The 22,268-nt window shown below is 44.3% G+C and overlaps 1 protein-coding gene across 2 annotated transcripts in view; it reads right to left on the reverse strand.

The window, feature by feature from the left end:
- The window catches only part of RPIA (ribose 5-phosphate isomerase A), a 110,307-nt gene that overhangs the window by 82,457 nt on the left and 5,582 nt on the right, over nucleotides 1–22,268 (reverse strand). For both annotated transcript variants that reach the window (XM_040623211.1, XM_008700516.2), the window contains exons 2-8: nucleotides 20,216–20,276; nucleotides 18,733–18,788; nucleotides 8,901–8,960; nucleotides 6,985–7,049; nucleotides 5,535–5,603; nucleotides 4,668–4,809; nucleotides 3,028–3,127 (exon numbers count right to left, since the gene is read on the reverse strand). In XM_040623211.1, the coding sequence (XP_040479145.1) occupies nucleotides 3,028–3,127; nucleotides 4,668–4,809; nucleotides 5,535–5,603; nucleotides 6,985–7,049; nucleotides 8,901–8,960; nucleotides 18,733–18,788; nucleotides 20,216–20,276 (553 nt within the window). The remainder of the gene's footprint in view (nucleotides 1–3,027; nucleotides 3,128–4,667; nucleotides 4,810–5,534; nucleotides 5,604–6,984; nucleotides 7,050–8,900; nucleotides 8,961–18,732; nucleotides 18,789–20,215; nucleotides 20,277–22,268) is intronic.

Consider the following 22,268-nt stretch of genomic DNA (forward strand, 5'->3'; position numbering starts at 1 on the left):
TTGTTGGTAGAGGGGTAAATTGGTGCAATCAATGGAGGGCAATTTAGCACCATCTAATAGCGGAAAAGGTGGAGGGAAAGAAGGAAGAGACTTTTCACCGTTTACTCTTGTAATATTGAACAGTGTCAATCAAAAAGAATTTTAAGGGGCACCAGGGTGGCTCAGTCAGCAAAGCGTCTGCCTTCAGCTGAGGTCATGATCCCAGGGTCCTGGGATCGAGTCCCGCATCAGGCTCCCTGCTCAGCAGGGAGTCTGCTTCTCCCTCTAGCCCTCCCCCCTGCTCATGATCTCTCTCTCTCTCTCTCTCTGATGGCCGCTCGCTCGCTCTCAAATAAAATCTTAGAAAAAAAAGAAAAGAATTTTAAAACTGAAACTTCACAAGATGGCTCCCCATACATAAACAAATAAAATCATCTACCAGTGAGGAAAAGCCAGGAAGCAGAGAAAGGAGCTGCTGAAGTATAGGTCCCTGGCACGTCACTGCACCAACTGAAGCTTCCCAAAGGTAGCACCGTGGCCATGCAAGACCCATACTTTGCAACAATCCTGTAATACATGGTGACAGCTCCCCGATTCAGAGAAAGTCGAACTAGGTTCAGAAAAGGCTTCGGAGAAAGAGCAGAGACAAATGGCAGGAGCCGAAGGTCTGATCTTAGAGCACCCCTTCTTCAGGTTACAGACCACCCCCAGTAGTGGAAAGGGCAGAGGTGGCTCACTATGAGCATGGGGCCCAGAATCCACGAGCTTCGGCCTCTCTATAGAGCCTCTGTGCTCTGGGTGGAACCCAATGGAACATCCAAGGGAGGGCGTGACCAGCCGGGCACCAGTCCAGCTGTCCTCTAAGCATCCTCACACACAAATGTATGCGGGGCAAGCGCAGGGCAACAGGGACAGACAGGGAAACTTGCCCTGCTTCCCTTCCCTGGATTTTGGTCCGGCAGTATCATAACAGACCAAATCAAGGCAAGAAGAGAGAAAACAGGAGAGGCAACGAACCAAACTGATGCTTCTAGTAGCATGATTTAACATCTAACCTCTCTTTTTTCATTTTCTTCAACTTAAGTTCCTACTATGATTCTGGACTTCTCTAGGCTGTAGCTTCTACTTACTGAGGCAGAGGGCAAATACAGGAGAAACTTCCTCATGAAGGACAGCTCAATACTTTGATAAGCCAAGAAAGGTCTGAGCAGGAGCAACAGAGCTACCTAGTGGGCACTGCAAGAAATCCACCTACAGAGGAACAGCGCCCACACTGGTGAGCTGCTTCCTATACAATCCCCTGGGTTTATCTGCATTATGGGGCAAATGCTCCCATTTTACTAACAGTGACCTCTACAGCTTCTCTTCCTCTTGCCCTCTTGGCTCATTACTTCTTCTATTAAATGAGAACACTCAGCGAGAGAAAAAGCATAATTCAACTCCTCCTTTTTGCTTAATAAATCTGCTACAAGATTGTCAGTCAAAGACTAAAAGAGCAGACTAAAGTAAGGTTGGAAGAATTAGCTCCTTATTACATGGCATATATTCACACCATTTTCTTTCTCAAATAGCATGGATTACTTAGAATCTAGCACATTTAATTAATGGTGACAACACTGTCCTTTCTTCCTAGGGATTTATTCATTTAACAAACAATACTATCCTTTCTTCCTAGGGATTTATTCATTCAACAAACACTCCTTTACGCACTGCACTAGGCATTATCTTAACTCATTTAATCCAACAATCCTATGAAGTAGGCACTAGGATTAGCTTCTTTTAGAGGAAGAAACTGAGTCACAGAGATATTAACTAACTGCACAAAGTTCACACGGACATGTGAAGCTGGGTTAGGAACCTCATCCAGGCAGTCTGCTCCTGAATCTACTCTCAGCCACTACAATCTGCTAAACTGATCATACTGGCCCCATTAGCCAGTTTTGGCCCAAGAATATTCTATGCCATGGACTCTTCCCAGTCAGAATCTTAGTCTCTCAATACCGTAAGACTGATATCTCTCACATCTGCTTCCTCCATCTGATCCTCTCGTATGGGCCTTCAATACTTCCTCTGGCATGGACGCATACCCACCCAGCCTTACCCAGGGCCCCAGAACCCTGCTTCACGCATTAGAGGCTCTCCCACCCCACCTGTTCATGTCATACCAGCCCTCCTCAACCTGGCACTCGAAGAAGCACTAAGGTTCAGGGTCTAGAGGCAGACAACCCAAGGCTCCCCTCTTGGCAATGCAGCCCTTGGGCAAGTCATTTCACCTCCGTGACCCATGTCCTGCTCCATAACGATCTCATCCAACTGGAGAATCAAATGAGGCGTTTTTAAACACTTAGTGCAGTGTCTAGGTTACACTATGCTAAGGCATAGGGCAAAAGCCACCTCTCCTCCATGAACTTCCCCACTCTCTAAAGGAAGCAACCTACATGTACTCAAGACTCTTGGTACTTCTCTAGCAAATTTAGCACATTCCATCGTATTTGTAGGCATGGCTTCTACACAGCCACGCACAGCTTCCCCCGGGTCTACGTGAACTCTCCTTGAGGCAGACTCCATGCTCTAGGACAGAAGCATTCCCTGTAACATGCGGCGCAGCACCTGTGGTATCTGATGAGTATGGGTGAACAGAGTCATTTTTCCCCACAAGAGAGCCCACAAAAATGAAAGAGGCTACAGTCAAGCTTCTGGAAGGGAAGGCTCTACGCAGAGAGGGTGAGCTTATTTCCAGGCACACCCCCTCTGACACTCCATCAGTTCCAGGCCTATCCCAACTAAAATGAGTTGTGAAATGCACAACCAACAAGCAGCTAGGTAAGCAACAACTATTCCTTGGGGGGGAGGAGAGGAGCGGGGGCGGGGGGAGCGGAGAGGAAGCAAAGGTACGAAGCCAGAGAAACTCCATGCATGGTACAAAGGAAATTTTTCTTTCAAACCAAGTCTTACAAATCCACGCCCGTCAGGCCTCCTATGGCCAGAGGCAGGGGACAGTTACGAAGTGCATGGGTGTCTACGCTCAATGAACCCCACTCACATTACCTGGGATCATTTTGATAGCTGTGTTCACTTCACTCCATTTGTGCACCCGATCGAACTTCCAGTCCAGGATAAAATTCCCATTATCCGTCACCACGGGACCCTAGAAGGTGTAATTTTCCACATTTACAGAGGATGTCGATACAGGTAGGCAGAGAGGGGCAGGAAAGCGAAGGGGATGTCCAAAGATAAGTATCTTAATTAATCTGCTCCAGCCAGTACCCCTGCCTCATGCTTTCTAGAAGACAGTGCTATGAAGAATGAGCAGGAGCTTTGGCGTCCAAATTTGAGTCTTGAAGCCACATAGGTATAGAGGAGGCTCAGAGGAGCCATTAACCTCTGTGAACCTCAAATTCCTCAACTACGAAAAGGGGATAATGATACATATTTGAGAAGGCAGCTTATGTATAAACCATATGGGTAAGCATTTACCACAGTGAGGACTCACAGGAAAGGCTCAACAATTCTTAGCTGTTATTAGAATGAAAAACTACAGCAACAGAAGCAGACTATCCACACGGTGCAACATTCTCACCACTTCACATTAGGTACCCAGTAATGCACCCATCATTCCCCAAGCAGGCACTCCCACCAAACAGGAAGCAGAGATGCGTTCTGGGGTCCAAAAAAAAAAAAAAAAGGCAGGGGGTAGTTTTAGATAATTAATCCAAAATTCCTAGAGCACTAAAAGGCATCTGGGACCATGAATGTTGACAGTCACAGGCCAGGAAACTAGGCCACTCCTGCAGGCTGGAGGCGAGGGCGTGGGAGTTCAGTGAAGAGCCCCAGGAAGGCAGGATGCTGGGGCTCTTGTCTAGAGTCGCCCCAGCCATGAGAGAGAACCTCCCTCTCCAACAGTCTCGTCCGGGCTTTTCAGCTACAGAGGGAACCAGATTCAGAGCTCTGTACGACCACTGGATTAGGACTGATTTTTAAAACATCAGAAAAACACCAGAAAAATACACATCAACATAAAAACGCATCAGGGTAGAGTTACAGATAATTTGTTTTCTCTTCTGTATCTTCCAAACTTGTTACACAGTTACATCTGTAATTACAGTTAGTTTTTAGGTTATTACTTTTGCTAGTTTATTTAAGTGTAAGAGGGAAAAAAAAGCACAGTCCACTTTAGAAGCTTTAGAGAAACATTTCTACTAAGTTTTCTGGAGCGTATTCCTAATGAGGGGTTCACATCCCCCAGGAAATTCTACTTCTTATGGCATTTAACAACAGAATGAGATAAGAGGAGAAAAGGAAAATTATACCGTGGAACCTGGAAAACTTCCTGCCCTGGGGCGCTCCCCAAAGCCCATTTTTAGCCACTGTGAAGCACGGCAGTCCAGACCGCAGGTACAAAGATCCGATCACCTGAGGAGCACCAAACTCCAAGGGACTGAGAGAAAGAGTCAGTGCCCCCACCTGTACAGAGACTATGCGCTGCATTAAGTGTAGTGATACCTACACGAGTTTGAATACAGAAACTAATAAAGCTCGTACGCTAAAAATACACCAATAATCTGATTAAAAATAAATAAATAAAAGCTGACTACCCAGGCTATGCAACAGAGGACCTAACCAACACAAAAAGGAGGACACCACACCGAGAACCTGGAATGCCCTTGGGAAGCTCCCTGGCCACTTACTGCCTTGTTGACGGCCATTCGAAGTTCAATCACGCCCCCAAACTTCTGAGTCACAGCTCGGCTCACTGGGACATAGGCCATTGGGATGACCTCAATGGGGATTCCCTTGTGCCACTGATCCCCAAGGTTCTTTGAATCTTTCCTGGGAAAAAAGTCAAAAAATACAATAAATATAAATAAGCTCAATGGTATAGACAAACATCAAATTTAGACATAGTGAGCAGGCAAGGGCAGAGAACAGGGACAAACACACAGGGCTTTAAACATTTTGGCTATGTTTTACTATTTAAGAAATGAGGTATTTGAAGTAAACACGACAAAATGTTAAAACTGGGTATGATTGGCTCGTGACTATACAGATATTTATTATTTATGTTCTTTCCACAGCTATAATATCTTGTAAGTAAATACATTTTTTTTTTTTAATGCACATGCTCGGCCCAAGCGCCTTCCTTCTACAGACTCCTTGAATGAGAACCTGAGAGCCTGGTCAAAGACTACACACAACACAGGTCATGTGTGAGCCCAGAGGAAGCAGGGCATGCTGAGTCACTGCCCGTGGGCAGGGCCTGTCCTTCCTCTGAGGCTCCCTGCAAGGATCAAATGAGTGATGTATGAGGATGTGCTCTTGTCACCAGAGTGACAAGCTATTTCCTCCTCCTTCCAATGGACACATAACATAGTAATATGTACGGTCAGCATGAAAACAGAGCAAAATCCTCCAAGACACTGCCCTCAGTCCTAGTCATCAGTCTCAGCAAGTCAGACAGCCCCTCCCTTTCTCTATTTCCTCCTCCATAAAATGGGGATGAGGTTGGGGTCTGATTTACCTCCCCAGTGGACAGCTCAGAACACTCAACATTGTACCTGAAGTCAGCAATCACGATGAAGCGACTGGCATAGCCAGCCACAATTTTCTCCTGGGTCAAGCAGCCTCTGGGGATGGGAAGAGGCAAATAAACACAGGGTAGGACACAAAGTCAATTGGAAAACTAAAGTCAGATACAGTAAACCCAAATCCATTTAATGAGAAATTTAATTTGTAATTCTTAAAGGGAGATCCCCAACTCCACCATGCTATGCAATGGACCGAACTGTGTCCCTCCCAAATTTCATATATCGAAGCCCTAACTCCCAATGTACACTTGGAAGATGAGGCCTCTAAGGAAGTAGTTACAGTTAAATGTGGTTGTAAGGGGGTCCCTGGTGTGACAGGATTAATGTCCTTAGAAGAAAAGACACCAGAGAGTTCACTTGCTCTTTTTCCACCCTGAGGGCACAGTGACAAGGGGGAGCCAGGAGTCTCGAGAACTATTGAGAAACTGTTGTTGCTGAAGCCACCCAGTCTACAGCACTTTGTTAAGGTAGCCTGAGCTGAGACTTGTTGCTTCTAGTAAATGGACTACGAAAACATGAGCCTGTGTCTGGGAGAAATGGTTCCCAGTCAGGCCAGGCACACTCCTAGCTAAGATGCATCTACGCTTAGGGCAAGGTCATCTGAGCACGGCAGGAACGGAAGGGTCTATAATGTGAGAAGGACAAGCCTTGAACAACCTGTCCTGACCACTATCTGACAGCTAGAGCACGGTGAGATGCTCAACATACTGTGTGTCCCTGCAGTCGGCTTGATTAGGAGAGCCAACCAGCAGAGCGGAACTTCACTCTCTTCAACTCACCATTCCCTACCCACCAAATCAGCATTTAAGAAATACCCAATAGGGGTGCCTGGGTGGTTCAATTGTTAAGCGTCTGCTTTTGGCTCAGGTCATGATCCCAGGGTCCTGGGATCAAGCCCCATGGAAACCTGCCTCTCCCTCTCCCTCTGCCCCTGCTTGTGTTCCCTCTTTTGCTGTCTCTGTCAAATAAATCATAAATTAAATCTTTAAAAAAAAAAAGAAATACCCAATAAATGTTTTCCAAATGAATGAATGAATATATAACTAATTGCTCACAAAGGGTAAGAGCAGCTTTAAGGCAAAGATCGCACACTAAGCCCACAGACCTAATAAACTAGCCCCAATAATATATTTGGTTTAAATTCACAGTTTTTAAAATTTGAATCAGCAGAGGAATGCAGATACTGAGAACCCATTAAGATGAATAATCTCACCGAAGAGACCAAGGTTCCTAGGCAGCAAACTGCTACTCATGACTAGAAATGCCAAGCTGGCTTTACAGCCATAGGCTATCAACTTCCTAGTAGAAAGACAAGCTCACGTACATCACAGTGGCCATTTGTATGTTCTGCCTTCCACTCTGCTTTGCTAAGGATTAACCAGCAGATACTCCTGAGCAAGAAAGTCCCCACAATACTCACCCCCCACCCTTGATGAGATTGAGATCAGCATCTACTTCATCAGCACCATCGATCGCGAGGTCAATCTGCATTGGGGCAGACGGGGGGAGGGAGGGAGGAGAGATACAGAAACTACTGAGAGCCTCTGTGCAAAGCTTGAATATGTAGTAACTCATCAGATGCTTAGCAGCCCTACTAACTAGGTACAGTTACTCCCGTTCAAGCAGTCAAAAAACAGGCTCTGAGAGGTGAAGCTATTCCACTAGGAAATACGGAAAGAAATACGGGGTCTGGAAATCACACCTGGCTCCAGCTCTTACCCACGACATTACACTCCCTTTTCTCATTGATGGGCTTCTCTGTGGAGGAGCTAGAATTATTGAGAGTACACAATCCCAATGTGGGTGACATCGCTCCCAAGTACAGAAAAGATACACAGTACATCTATGGTATTAAAGTTTCACCGGTGCGTGGGGGGGGGGGCAACAGAAAAAAAAGCTGAGAAACACTGATTCAGAAGTCTCCATACTAATGTGGCGAAAAGAAAGGCAGTTTTGAGCAGACAGAGAAAACCCAATGAAGTGTTATAAAGCTGACACACATTTGACATGATCTGCAATTGGAAATTATCTGAGGCACCCCCACTATAACCCCACCAAAGCACCTGTCTGGGCTTGCCCACACCCACTGTTAGGAAATTCCACCACCAACCACAAGAGCAGTCAGGAGGAAATGGGTTCATTCATCTTTCAAGATCTGAAATTATGGAAGCTATGAATTTCACATCACTCCTGGACTCTGTCTGCATGGACAATGCAGGAGCCTTAAGTACAGTTATTTAAAACAGCAGTATGAAAAAACCTCAGGGTACAAGTTCAAGTTGCTTGGCATGGCACAGGTGTAAATAAAGTGTACCAAGCTTCAGCTTCACTGTGCTTCCATCCTTTCACGGATCCTGTGCTTTGTCTGAAGAGACAGCCTGTACTGCTTCTCCCCGCCCTGCACTAACCCCGGGGCCAGGCTACGCCCTGGCAAATCTCTGGGGCCTGGAAAGCTGCAACCTTCTTTGTGTGAGTTCCAGGTCCACCTTCAGCCCAAACGACTCTCCTCACAGTGCTGAGCATGGACTCACACTCTGCCCTGGCTCTGCCCACAGAAATCCCCCAACAAGTACTTCCCCTGGTTCTGACTCACCCGAGGCCCACATGTACCAGGATGACACAGGTTGGTAGACCAGGTTAGTACCCTCTCTGGAATGCTCTCTCCTGCTCAAACTTTACCTCTCCCCACAAAACCCTTCTAAGTAGCACCGCTCCAGCACCAGAGGCATCGGAATTCATGTTCAGGCTCTACCTGTTACAGTGAGCGTGGCTTTGGCAAAGGGCTTGCCCTCTGTGTCTTTTCACACCTGTAAAATGTGATAATGATGGTATGCGCCCTCAAGACTACTGGAGACTAAGGAGCTGAATACAGACCTAGCACTTAGCCTAACACGCGCTACAGAGGAAGGGCTCAGTCGATGCTAGCTGCGAGTACGCTGCTCGCCCGCATCAACCGGTCTCCTCTGGACTGCCCATGGGTTTAACCATCTCTGCCATAGCACTGCATTGTAATTTGTTTCCAAATGTCCATGGCTGCCTCAGATGATTACTTCTTCTCTCCACTTAGTGCTGAGCACCGTGGGCCTTCTACTTCTGTACAAGGACCACAGGAAACTCTGGGTCCAGCCCTGGGTTTGTCCAGTCTCCCTTCACTACGCTCATACTGAGCCCTCAGGGTTAAACCACAGGGAATGTACTGGAAACTAACAACCTCTGCCCTCCTGACTTTAGCCAAATTTAATATTCAAAAGCCCAGGAGAAAACCTAGTATGACTCACTGACCTTTCTCCTAGACTCAACAAGATATCCAGACACGGCAACCCCTCTCTCTCTTACCTCTGGATGTCGGTCCAGGTCACTGAGAGTTAAGCCATACTGCAAGATGAGCTGACGAGCCTGTGGAGAACAAGAAAAAACACCCATAATCATTTACTCTGAGCACGTGGCAAAGATTCTCAGCATTCTTTTGGATTTAAGTGTTTGACACCGAGTCCTGACCAAGGCTCCCTCCCAAATCCAACTGGGCCTACTAAGAGGTAGGAGCTATGGCTCCATGAATGGCAAAACTAACTTAACTCATCCTGGGAGCCAGAAGGAGGCAAATAGCAGATAGTGAAGACTCCCAGTGCCAGGCTAAGAGTTCCTTCTCTGTGACCTGCTATTTAAGACAATGCCATGGATTCCTAAAGCTGATGGTAATATAGTACTTAAAAAAACCAAAACAACACAAAACAAAAACAGAAACAAAAAACCTTCCTAAAATAAGAACTGACTTGATACAGAGTGATTTCCAGGCTACCATGTTGAATAAAAATAAGCAAAAGAATATATACAGTCAGCAGAGTGTATCAAAGGCAGGATGTCCAGAATGGCTAAGTGAGGAGCTCAGCAAATTGAGAACACCACACTGGGAAAGACTGACGATTTATTTAGAGACAGGCCTCATATTAACCTTTCAAAAGGGGAGAGGTGGTACGGTTACTGCCACCACGTGGCCCTGAGAGCACTGACAGCTGGAATAAATAGACCTTGGACCAAACAAATCCAAGTGATAAGGATCTGTATTCACGTCATTGCCTACAATATGCAGAGGAATCAAAGGATGGAAAATTCTTCCAAAGGCATGTCTTTTTTTTTTTTAGGACTTTTAGTTATTTGTCAGAGAAAGAGAAAGAGAGAGCACAAGCAGGGGGAGCAGCAGGCAGAGGGAGAAGCAGACGCCCCGCTGAGCAAGGAGCCCAATGCGGGACTCGATCCCAGGACCCTGGGATCGTGACCTCAGCTGAAGGCAGACACTTAACCGACTGAACCTCCCAGGCATCCCTCAAAGGCATGTCTTAAAATATTTTCTGCTCAAAATGAAATGCACCCAAGATTAAAAATCAGAAAATCTCGGCTCTAATTTTAAATGAACCAGCCACATGACCCTTGGCAAGTTTTCTCATCTATAAAAAGATGGAGATGAATGAAATAACCAATGTCAATCTTCAAATCCCAGCTCCCAAGAGTCTAAGAAAAACCACAAGGATCCTGGAATATGGGTGTTGCTGGGATCCTAATTCAAACAAACTACGAAAATTACTTTTAAAGGATAAGACAATAGGGGAAATTTGAACCCTGGGTTTGTTTTTATGTTACCAAAGTTTATTGTTAAATTTTTTGCTATTGCTGAGATGTTTAAAAGCCTCCCTATTTTTCAAAGAGACATAATAAAATACATATAATCAAATTATAACTGGGATTTGTTTCAAAATAACTAAGGTAGAGGAGAATGGGGTACAGATGAAAACAAAATTGTCCGTGAATTGGTAATTACTGAAACTGGGTGATGGGTACATGAAAGTTCATTATGTTGTTCTTCATCCTTTTCGAAGTGTGAAAATTTCCACATAAAAAGCTAAATTAAATATTGACTGAAAATATCAATTTTTTTTTAAAAACATGATTTTGTTCTTATTAAAAAGAAATATATAATAAAGGGAGAAAACAATAAAAATGGTATTGCAGGGGTGCCTGGGTGGCTCAGTTGTTTAAGTGTCTGCCTTCAGCTCAGGTCATCATCCTGCGATCTTGGGATTGAGCCTGGAGTGGCATCATCAGGCTCCCTGCTCAGCAGGGAGTCTACTTCTCCCTTTCCCTTTGCGTCTCCCCCCTGCTCATACGCTCACTCTTTCTCTCTCTCTAAGTGAATTAAAAATATATATATATTATTGCAGAATTACTTCTCAGTTCCTAAATTTCTCCAAAAGTAGTACTGGAGAAACCATCCTAATTCCAGAGCCTGAAGCTATAAAAACAAAGGGAATGTCTGGAAGGCAGCCTCGAAGATGACCATCCCCACCTCTTGGTATTCATGCCTTTGGTATAATCCCCATCCACAAAGTCCCAGATTGCTCTGTATGACCAATGGCATACAGCAGAGGTTTCTGAGATTAGTTTATAAAGAATGCCATGGGGGGGGGGGCGCCTGGGTGGCATAGTGGCTGGGCGTCTGCCTTCGGCTCAGGGCGTGATCCCGGCGTTGTGGAATCGAGCCCCACATCAGGCTCCTCCACTATGAGTCTGCTTCTTCCTCTCCCACTCCCCCTGCTTGTGTTCCCTCTCTCACTGGCTGTCTCTATCTCTGTCAAATAAATAAATAAAATCTTTAAAAAAAAAAAAAAAGAATGCCATGGGGTATGTAAGGGTGACATGCTCTAGCAAGATCCTTCCCTCCTACCCTCCCTCTTCCTTCTGCCCCCTCTCTTATCACACATGCCAGAGGAAACTAGCAGCCATGTCCTGAAGACACGGACAGAGCTCTCTGCCAAACAGCCTGCGAAGAATTAGGGCCTGCAACACTCACGTGACTGAGCATGGAAGTGAATCCTTGAACCACAGCTGAGTCTTGAGATGACTGCAGCCCGGGCCAACAACTTTAACTGTAACCTCCGCAGAGACCCACCCAGCTAAACCACTCTGGATTCCTGATCCTTGGAAACTATGAGATAATAAATATTTGTTGTTTCAAGCTGCTAAATTTGGGGGTAATTTGTTCCATAGCAACAGATATTGAATACAGATGGTGTTAGAAAAATGATACAAACCGTACATAGTTCAATGCGATAGTCTACCGCACAAATGAAACCGTGATGTACTACGATTTCCTATTAATTTTATGTACTTTAAAAAAGAATATTAAACTACATTCAGATACATTACATAAAAACTGGATGTCGGGATTCCTAAAGAAAAACTCCTGTGTAAACTGATCGTTTTAATTTAACACTTCCTAAGTTCAAAGACTGCCTGCACCACTGGACAGTGTTACTGTTTCATGAGGATGTCTTATTTGTCCATCTAGACTGTAACCAGAGTATGAGAGAGCACACTTTGTATACTCTTGTTACCTTACAGCAGTTAGTGTCATTTGAGGCAATAGTTGGGTAAATAACCAATCGCTTTGAATTCATTCTAGAAGAATGTCCAGAAGCCATTCTGGACATCCCGCCTTTGATACACTCTGGTGAATGTATATATTCTAGTGCAAACCCCTGCTTAAAGGAAAAAACAGACACTCAAAGAGGTCACAGTGTTAAGTTAGGAACACAGTGAAGACCAGAAATATAGTCTCCTTCCTGTCCTCTCTAGGGACGAAGAAGGGAATTAGAAGAAAAGGAAAACAGAGGGAATGGTAAAAGAACAAGCAGCAGAGAAGACAGGCCCATTATAAATGGAATTGAAGTCATCTTATATAATAACACGTTATTAGCAATAACAATTTTAAAAGGAGTTCTTTGAGGTCTTGACATTCCTCCTCTACTTGAAATGGCCTGCCTTCTCCCAAACCCCAGCCCCACATGCCCAACTCAAATGTCATTCTTTCTAGGAAGCCCTCCCCAATTCCCTGGGCAAAGAGTAGGCTCTCCTTCCTCTAATAGGCACATTATCTCTACTTTTCTACCATATATTTGTAAATAATCACACACATAAACTGTAGCATTAATTCATCCAACACACAAATACAGAGTGCCTGAGAGCCAGACACCGCACTGGACACTAGAGATGGTGAATAACACCTGCCATGCATAGGAGCCTCATATCCCTGTAACAGTAAGTGTACCCTCAATGATCACTACGTCCAACTGAATTCTGCCTCCTCACCTGCACCAGGAGCCAACCCATCCCATTTCCCATCTGGCACATGAAAAGAGCCCAGTAGGTAAGTGCTGTCTATGTTGCATGGCTCAGAGGCCCTGCCCCAAATTCTGCAAGCCCTGCAACTCTCATCTTCCCGGACAATAAGTAGTACGACAAGGACATGGGGAGCCTGGGTGGCTCAGATGGATGAGCGTCTGCCTTTGGCTCAGGTCATGATCTCCAGGTCCTAGGACTGAGTCCCATGTTGGGCTCCCAGCTCAGCAGGGGGCCTGCTTCTCCCTCTGCCTCCCCCTCCACTCATGCTCGCTCTGTCTCTCTGTCTCAAAAGAATAAATAAAATCTTAAAAAAAAAAAAAATAACACAAGGACAGGATCTGCCCTTGCTTTAAACAGTCTGCATTCCCATCCACAACGTGGAGAACCCTGTACATTGACCTCAAGACCCATTAGGGCAGGACCCTTTAACCTGTTCCCATCTGCAAGTCTTATAACCCTCCCTTCTCATCTTTGACTGGACTCCCTACAGAACCCTTGTGAGTGGCCCTGCACACAGAGAGAAGTCAGAGTCACAAATGGCATGGGCTTCATTCTTCCTGTTATGGGTTGAACTGTGTTCCCCTGAAAAAACAAACAAACAAACAAACAAACAAACAAACAAAAACAGGTTGGAGTCCTAACCCAGTACTTCAGAATGTAACCTTATTTGGAGATAAGGTCTTCACAGATGTAATCAAGTTAAACCAAGATAACTGGGCTGAGCCCTAATCCAATATGACTGGTGTCCCCTAGAAGGGGAAATATGGACCAGACAGACGAACACAGGGAGAATGCCCTGTGAACACGAAGGCAAAGATCAGGACAATGCACCTCTAAGCCAAGCAACGCCAAAAACAGCCAGGAAACCACCAGAAACTAGAAGAAAGGCACACCACAGATGCTCCCTCATCTTGCACTTGATCTCAGATCCTTGATCTCTGACTGCTAGCCTTCAGAACTGAGAGACAATAAATTTCTGGTTTTTAAGCCACACTCAGTTTGTGGTACCTTCTACGGCAGCCCTAGGAAACCACTATGCTAACTTCAACACAAGGGGCCAACTGTGGGGGTATCAAGCCAACACTGGCTCAGTCAGCACAAACGCAGCCACAGGTGCTTGACTAAGATTAGCATCTGCTGGGTACCACACTCTTGAGCTCACAAGGTTTAGGGGGTCTCCTGAGCATGCAGAGCAAACACCCGTCTGCCTCTCCCAGCTCTTGAAAGTGCAGGGAGCAGTAAAGCTAATGACTAGCTTGTGCTTTTGGTAAAAAGACAGGACCCAGTGCCTTGTCATTGCAATCCCACAGCTGGCCCCCCAGAAGCCTCTGGTGACTAAGGACAGCAGCATGTGGCAGACCAGCAGTCCTGTTATTCACAAATTTCACAATGAAATCTGAAAGCTTGTCTTTTCCTTTCTATCGCCTAGCTGAGGTACACTGCAGGCTGACATGAAAAATTAACACTGTTTTTGGCTTTTAGACCAGACAAGATCTGGTTTCTTTTTAATGTCCTCTTTCAAAAACTTTTAACTTTAAAGGAAAAATCTACCCAAAAAAATCCTTTAAATCCCTACAGGTTTACTTGTTTAAAAGGGAGAGCATGAAATATTGTGACTTCTTGAATCATTTCAGGAGATTGCATTTGGCTAAATTAAACGCAAAATACGTTTAGGTATGAGCGGAAAAAAAAAACAAAACAAAACAGTAACTCTGTGAACAAGTGAATTTTTAAAAGCCCTTTGAACTGTGAATGACTCCTCCACTGAATCTACTGGAACCAGTCAGCATTTTCCAGTCTGGGTACATTATTTTCACTTCCCACCATAAAATGCAGGTGGGTTAGGAGGATGTTATTTTAAAGATTAAAAATAGCAATTTGAATACCTGTCTTTGCCTCAGCTCTGTCCCAAAACCTCTCTACAACTGTACTAAAAGAAATTTTCCAAAACACATAAACAAACAGAGGAGAAAACAGTAGCAACTTTTTTTTTTCTTAAAGATTTTATTTATTTGACAGAGAGAGAGAGTACAAGCAGGGGGAGTAGCAGGGAGAGGGAGAAGCAGAATCCCCCCGAGCAGAGAGCCTGACGCAGAACTCGATCCCAGGACTCTGGGATCATGACCTAAGCTGAAGGCAGACACTCAACCGACTTAGCCACCCAGGTGTCCCCAGCAGCAAACTTTTAAAAGCGGGACCACTGAGAGACAATGATAACTGGCAAAAATGAGAAAGACAAATCCTAAGGCAGTACTGCAGGACGCTAAGAAGCAGCCATATAAGAGCACAGAAAGAATCCCCCAAAAAGATTCGGGACGGCGTAGCACTGCGAACTTCAGGAAGCAGACACAGCAGCGGGAGCAAAAGAGGGAACACTGGTTGGAAGGGTACTGAGGAACGTGCTCTCTATCTCTCTCCACTACTCCTAAAGCGGCATGTTACTTCACTGGAGAAGGTCAAACAGCAGGTCTCAGGACTGGCTACAGGCACAGCTGAAGACGGGTACTCCATCAGCGAGCTCTCACTACACAGCAGCTACTCCAAAAATCGGAGGCTTAAAAGAGTGAATATTGAACTGGCATTCAGAGAGCCAACAGACACAAGAAAAGATGCTCAACATCACTCATCATCAGAGAAATGCAAATACAAACTACAGTGAGATATCACCTCACACATGTCAGAATGGCTAAAATCAAAAACACAAGAAACACCAAGTATTGGTGAGGATGTGGGGAAAAAAGGAACCCTTGTGCACTGTTCGTGGGAGTGCAAACTGGTGTAGCCACTGTGGAAAACAGAAGTGGGATTCCTCAAAAAATTAAAAATAGAACTAATGTATGATCCAGTAATTCCACTACTGGATATTTACCCAAAGAACATAAAACACTAATTTGAAAAGATATGTGTACCCCTATGTTTACTGCAGCATTATTTATGATAGCCAAAGTACAGAAACAGCCCAAGTGTCCATCAATAAATGAATGGATAAAGAACATGTGGTTTTGTACACACATACACATACACACACACACACACACACACACACACACACACGGGAATATTACTCAGCCATAAAAAAGAATGAACTCTTGCCATTTGCAACAACATGGATGGATCTAGAAGGTACAATGCTAAGTGAAAGAAGTCAGTCAGAGAAAGACAAATACCATATGATTTCACTCATATGTGGAATTTAAGAAACAAAACAAAGAAAGAAAGAAAGAAAGAAAAGAGAGAAAACACAAAACAGACTCTTTTAACTATAGAGAACAAACTGGCAACTATCAGGTGAGATGGGAGGCAGGGATGGGTCAAATAGGCAGGGGATTAATAGTACACTTATAGTTATGAGCATTGAGTAATGAATGGAATTGATGAATCACTATATTGTACACCTAAAAGTAATATAACACTGTATGTTAGCTACAGTGGAATTAAAATTTTTAAAAAATAATTTTTTAAATTATTTTTTTAAAAAGAGCAACTATGTATTAATTGTCATGATTCTATGGACTGACTGGGAAGTCTCTGGAGTGGGCTGGTAGGTGTAGGATGACTTGCCTCACATGCCTGGAGTTGCTTGGCCTCTTATCCTCCAAGGACAGCAGCCTGAGCTTGTTCACATGGTGGCAGAATGGTTTCGGCAGCAAGATGGGTCAACCCCCACTGCAAAAGCATTTTATGATTCTCTGCTGGCATTCCATTTGGTCACATGCCATTGGTAAAACAAGTCACAATCAAGCCCACAGTCAACGAGATAAATTGCAAAATGTTGTAGACACTTCTTTCCCAACTATCACAGATTATTTCACTGTAAACTCAGAGCAAGATTATATCCAGAATAATGACAGATGTCTTCTAGCCCTTTTCGCCTACTTAGATCCCAGGATACAGGTAGCCATGCATATCCCTCCCAAAGGGGCAATGGCCAGACTTCTCTGAGGAATCTGAGCAGCAGAAGAAAGACAAATAATCTGACAGCAGGAGTTCCCCAACAAGAGGGCTTGGCAGAGAAGCCTGGAGCAAAAGACCACCTTCATCCTATGAGCTCCTTTCCAATCAGCTTCTTAGTCTACCAGTCTTCAAAATAAGCAGCTAGCTAAGGAAGGCCAAAATAAGACATGACCAAAGCAATCTAACAGTATTTTGACTGTGCTGGCTGGTTTGTCAAAACTCTAAATTATATGCAAAAAAGAGTATATTTTATTGTATTTAAATTATAATTCCAAAAAACTGAAAGAAAAAAAAAACTTTGAGGAAACAGATATATAAGGAGAAAAAATCTTAAAACAAAATTATTAACAACTTCATGGAGATGAGGGAAGAAATAAAAAAAAGTTGAGCCCATTAAACAAGAAAAAGCAAAAAATAAAAAACTCTCAGAAAACAAAAAAAGCTCTTATTTGAAATTAAACATGAGAGTAAAATAAGCTCAACAGAAGGGTTAGAAAAGACAAAGCTAAGAAGATAATAGGACAAAAAAGGCCACAAGAACCAAGTATACAACAACCATCCTAGAAAGAAAGACCACAGAAAACAGGGCAAGAAAATTAAAGGAATAATGGGAAAAACTCCCCCAAATCAAAGAGTTTGCAAAACAAAATGTCCCAGCAAGTGCCGGCAGAGTGGATGAAAACAAACCCACACTACGACACACAGCATGGTGAAATTTCACAACACTGGACAAAGAAAAGATAATATAAGGGTATAAAGGTTCAGAGTGAAAAAAACAGGTTTCAGGGGCGCCTGGGTGGCTCAGTCGGTTAAGTGTCCCACTCAATTTCACCTCAGGTCTTGACCTCAGGGTCACTGAGTTCAAGCCGCACGTTGGGGCTTTAAAAACAAATAAATAAACTTTAAAAACAGGTTTCATACAAAGGATCAAGAATCAGAATGGCATCGAGCTCCTCAACAGCAAAGTGAAAATCAGAGGACAACAGAGGAATGCCTTCAAAATTTCTCAGAAATGATTTTACATATGATTCTCTACGTCAAATTACCAACTTCAAGAAAGGCTGGAATAAAGACATTTTCAGACATCCGAAGTGTCCACAAATTTGCATCCCACGCACTTGGATAGCTACCTAAAGGACATGCTTCACCAAAACTGAAGGAAAGAAAATAAAAGTGGGGGGCTGGGGGCGGTGAGGAAAAACAGGCCCAGGAAACAGGAAGATCCAAAAGATAAGAGAAGGAAGGTTCTCGACTGCAAAGGGAGACCCCAAGACAACAGCCAAGTGCACCTGCCACGGCATTCCCAACCCCAATGACCCAGAGAGCCTCGGCCAGGATGAAAAGGGTGGAGTAGAATACCCAGAAAGAAATATCAAAAAGGAGTGAGATTTTCCCATCCGGGTAGAGTCTGGGGTTGAATCAGTAAAGAGTACACAGACAACCAAGCAAATGAAAAAAACAAAGGCAATATTTACCTAACTTTCAGGAAAACGAAATAACAGGCAGCTATGGAGGCGTTATCACAGCACACTACACAGCTCAGCTGTAGTCTGGCCGATCGCAATTCTATACACACTGAGTAACACCTCACCAACATGTAACTGTATGGAACACCGGCAGAGAAGGCTGTGTGTGAACTGGGAGAGCAAGGAGGTAAAAACTAAGCAAACACCCATCTTTCATTCATCCATTCTAGTGGAGAATTATTACACCAAGTTGAAAAAAATTTTTAAGTACCAAGAAAAGCATGTAGTTTCCAGATATTGGAGCAAATGTCCAACCAGCTAAGAGTTTTAAAACTCCCCATATACTACACCGCGCCTAACACAGAATACACTGACATACCCACTGAGTGAATAAATGAAGGCATCTAAAGCCACACTTCTGAGGAGCAATCCTAAGTAAACTGCTCTCCTGCTCCTGGCTCTCTCACCTACAGCAACCCTGGTGCCCAACCCAAAGCCACACCTCCACGTCCCCCAGGACCCAGAAGATTCAGCAGCAAGTGCCAAGGTGCAGAATGGAAAGCAGGACATACCTGGAAGGAGGTGGGAATGCAGACAAGGTTCAGATTCTCTTGTTTCACTCTTTCAGCTGTGGAGACAAAAGCCGCGTTGGTGGTTTTTCACTCTCCTCACTTAATGTTTCTTGTTTCTTGCACACTTGCTCAAATCCAACAGGAAAGGAAAGAGGAAAGGTCTACCCCCCACTGACAGCTGCCTTTCATTCTGTGTCCCAGCCTCAGTGAAAAAGCTTGTGAACATACATCGCTCACACAAGACAGGGACACTAGAAAGCTCAAGGAGTAGACACTAACTACAAAATGTGCAATGTCACGTGTGCGCTACAATTATGTGCCTGGCAACGTTCAAAGACCTCTGTACATGTGAACTCTTCTAATTCTAACAACCCAAAGGTAAGTTGCAATTATTATTCCCATTTCACAGATGAGGAAACTGAGGCACAGTCAGGTTAAAGTCACCACACGGTTATATCGATAACAGGTGGCAGAGCTGAGCTATGATCCCACGCAGCTCTGGTCTTAACGACTTCCTTACATTGCCTTTCGCAGAAAAAAGAGAACTTTACTTTTACATTTTGTAAAAAATACTACCATTTGTAGGCCCCAGAACGTGGTTAAACAAAGTTTACTTATTCGTTTTGGATTTGCACCTTTCTGGGGGGGGGCGGAATCTTAAACGGAAACAACTAGCTTATTAAAATTTCAAGTCCTTTTAATCATTGGGTCCACATTGTGAGAGGTTCAGAAGGCACTAATATGAACCCGCAGTAATCCCTGTGCCCTAAAATCCACCACACACTCAATGCTAAGGAAGAAAGGTATGCAACACTAAAGCCCAGGTTAAGCCAATGAGAAGGATTCCAGAAGCCCTCACACCAGCACCACAAGTGCTCTTTTAAAGACACAGTGTTCCTGGACTTTGTCTCCTGAGCACTGCCCCTTGGCACCTAGAAGAAATCAGCAGTCAGGCAAGCCTCTCCTCTGAGCTTTGTTTTAACAAACAAAAGCAGGGCAGTAAAACCTGTTGAACAGCCACAGGGACTGATGATTCCTGAGCCTTTCCTAAGCTCAGCGACACACTGATCAGAACGAAGTCAGCACCTGCAGGAACCAGCCACCAACTTCGGGGGCCTCAAATCCACCCCAGGGTCCTGGACAGGGCAAGCCTGCTCTGAGCTCAGTTAGTCTGTCTGAGATTGCCTGAGGAACCCAAAGGCTTTAGAAGACTTGCCTCAGGGCCCCTGGAGCCACACACAGGCTGATGAGAATGAAAATTCTGGTGAGACCTCATCTTAAATCAGCTCCTACCCTCCAGATGAGCAAAGTAAACAAAGCCAGGCATCCCCCAAAGTTGGCTGAAAAGACCCAAAAATACCACTCAAAAAAGAGCAGAGCTGGGCAGGTACCAAACCTGTACCCCACTTCCTTCCCCTCCTCTCCACCCCCACTCCCATCACCCCACACAGAACAACATCCAGTAAACAGCCCAAGAGCATACCTATTCGCTGCACAGCATGAACAATTGTAGAGCCACTTCCGATTCCGAGCACTTGGTTATTCTGCAAAAAAAAAAAAAAAGAGAGAGAGAGAGAAAAGCAAAACTCATTAATACCATATTTTACTCTCTTTACGCCCACTTTCTAGATCAATTCACCAACATGAGTGCAAGGTAGGTACTGTGCCCATTTTACAGAAACATAAGCACTGAACAGAACCACAGCAGAGCTGTACTTTATCCTAGTGCTCATGGCGATTTATCAGCAGCACCCTCCTCCTTTCATGTCTGACCCTAACATCACCATTTCCTCCTGTTAAAAAGATACACTGGGGCACATTAAAAATTTTAAGAGTTTATTTGAGCAAGGCAGGAAACATCCAATTTAGCAGACAGAAAGGAGCTCTAAGGAGCTATATGAAACGAAAGACTTGTACAGCCAGAGGAAGTGTGAACAAGGAAGTCCTAGCAGGCAAAAAAACAGACTGCTTATTGCCAGGTTACTTTTCTTTAGCAGATGGCAGGGGTCTCTCAGGCAGATTACCTAACTAATGCTGATCAGACAATTCCTGACTGAGTAATTTAACATTCCCTTTCTGGTAGAGTTGAAACAGTAATTAAGTCTCCTTTTTGATGACATGAGCTTAGCACAAGTGACTCAATTTGAGGCCTGTTGTCTTGTTTATAACAAAAGAAAATCTCACTATGGGCTTCCTCTTGCCAAATGAGTTGTTAATCAGTTGCTGGAACTCTTAAGAAATTTAACATGAATATTTCAGCATGCTGAACTTCCTGAAGTTGCTTATTCAAAGTGAGGTTGTGTAGGGGGGTAACTGATATTGTTGAATGATGATTAAAAAAAAAAAAAAAGGTAAAATAATGATACTGTTACAACCTGTCCACAGGAAAAACCCAAGAACCATAAATTCATATGCAGTCAAGAAATGTTCAAATGAATTTACAAGATCTTTAGGGTAATAATCAGTTGAAGCTCATAAAACACAATTAATTTGCATTTCTATGGACAGAAATTATCTGCATTGTTAAGAGTGTTCTACAAGTTAAAAGTCTCTCTCTCCAGAGTTGTAAACTGCTACGGGCTCCAGCACTCCAACCAAAGAAGATCCAACAATCTCTTTTGCTCATTTCCAAGTCTTACATGTTTCCTTACAGGGCTAAATTCTTCTCTAATGGGGAGGGCACCTGGGTGGCTCAGTTGGCCTTCAGCTCAGGTCATGATCTCAGGGTCCTGCTCAGCGGGGAGTCTGCTTCTCCCTCTCCCCTCCTTTCCTCCCCCCCCCCCCCCCCTCCTCTCTCTCTCTCTCTCAAATACATGAAATCTTTAGAGTGGGGATAACTGCTCTTGAGGTCACAAGGGGTTGTTGTGAGATCTGACTTAAATTAACATTTATAAACCTTCTCGGTAGGTGCTGAATAAATGGTAGCTGCTGCTCTGGTTTTTAGCTCTTTTGCCTTAGACCGGCAGGAAGTTGCTTAGGAACTGAGTGAGCTCCACATTAGTTCCTAATTGTAGTACCCTGACCCTGTTCTGCAGTTTGTTGTCTAACTGACCTCGGCTGGGTCCCTAGTCTGCTCCTGGGGACTTTCCCCCTTTCTTAAGGGGGCTCAGTAGTGTGATACCTGTTTCTTGTCCTCTGTACTCACAAGTACTCTCAATCTCTCAAACATTGTCCCTACTTCAGATAAAGACTCTTTCTTATAACCCTAACTTGAGCCTCACCCTCTTCTCATATTCTGAGGCAGGCTTGTGCAAAATGGGGACCTCCTGGCATCAACAGGTCAGATGCTGATGTGGTTTGGTATTTCAAAACCTCTCCCATCCCCTTGAGACAGGGAAACTGAAGAGACCCCATGGGGGGGAAAAACTGCTTTTTTGCTCCTTTTCCTGGTTCTATTCTTGCTAGGACCTGTACCCCCAACCTAAACACACCTTATGGTACTGATAACGTATGTCCTTCTTATAAAGGTCAAGGAGTTAATGGTATCTTTAGAGTCTTCCAGCACAACAGATAACATCTAAGGAGAGACTAGGTGG

Source organism: Ursus maritimus, unplaced genomic scaffold (genome assembly GCF_017311325.1).
Source record: "Ursus maritimus isolate PB19 unplaced genomic scaffold, ASM1731132v1 scaffold_6, whole genome shotgun sequence".
Taxonomy (NCBI): Eukaryota; Metazoa; Chordata; class Mammalia; order Carnivora; family Ursidae; genus Ursus; species Ursus maritimus.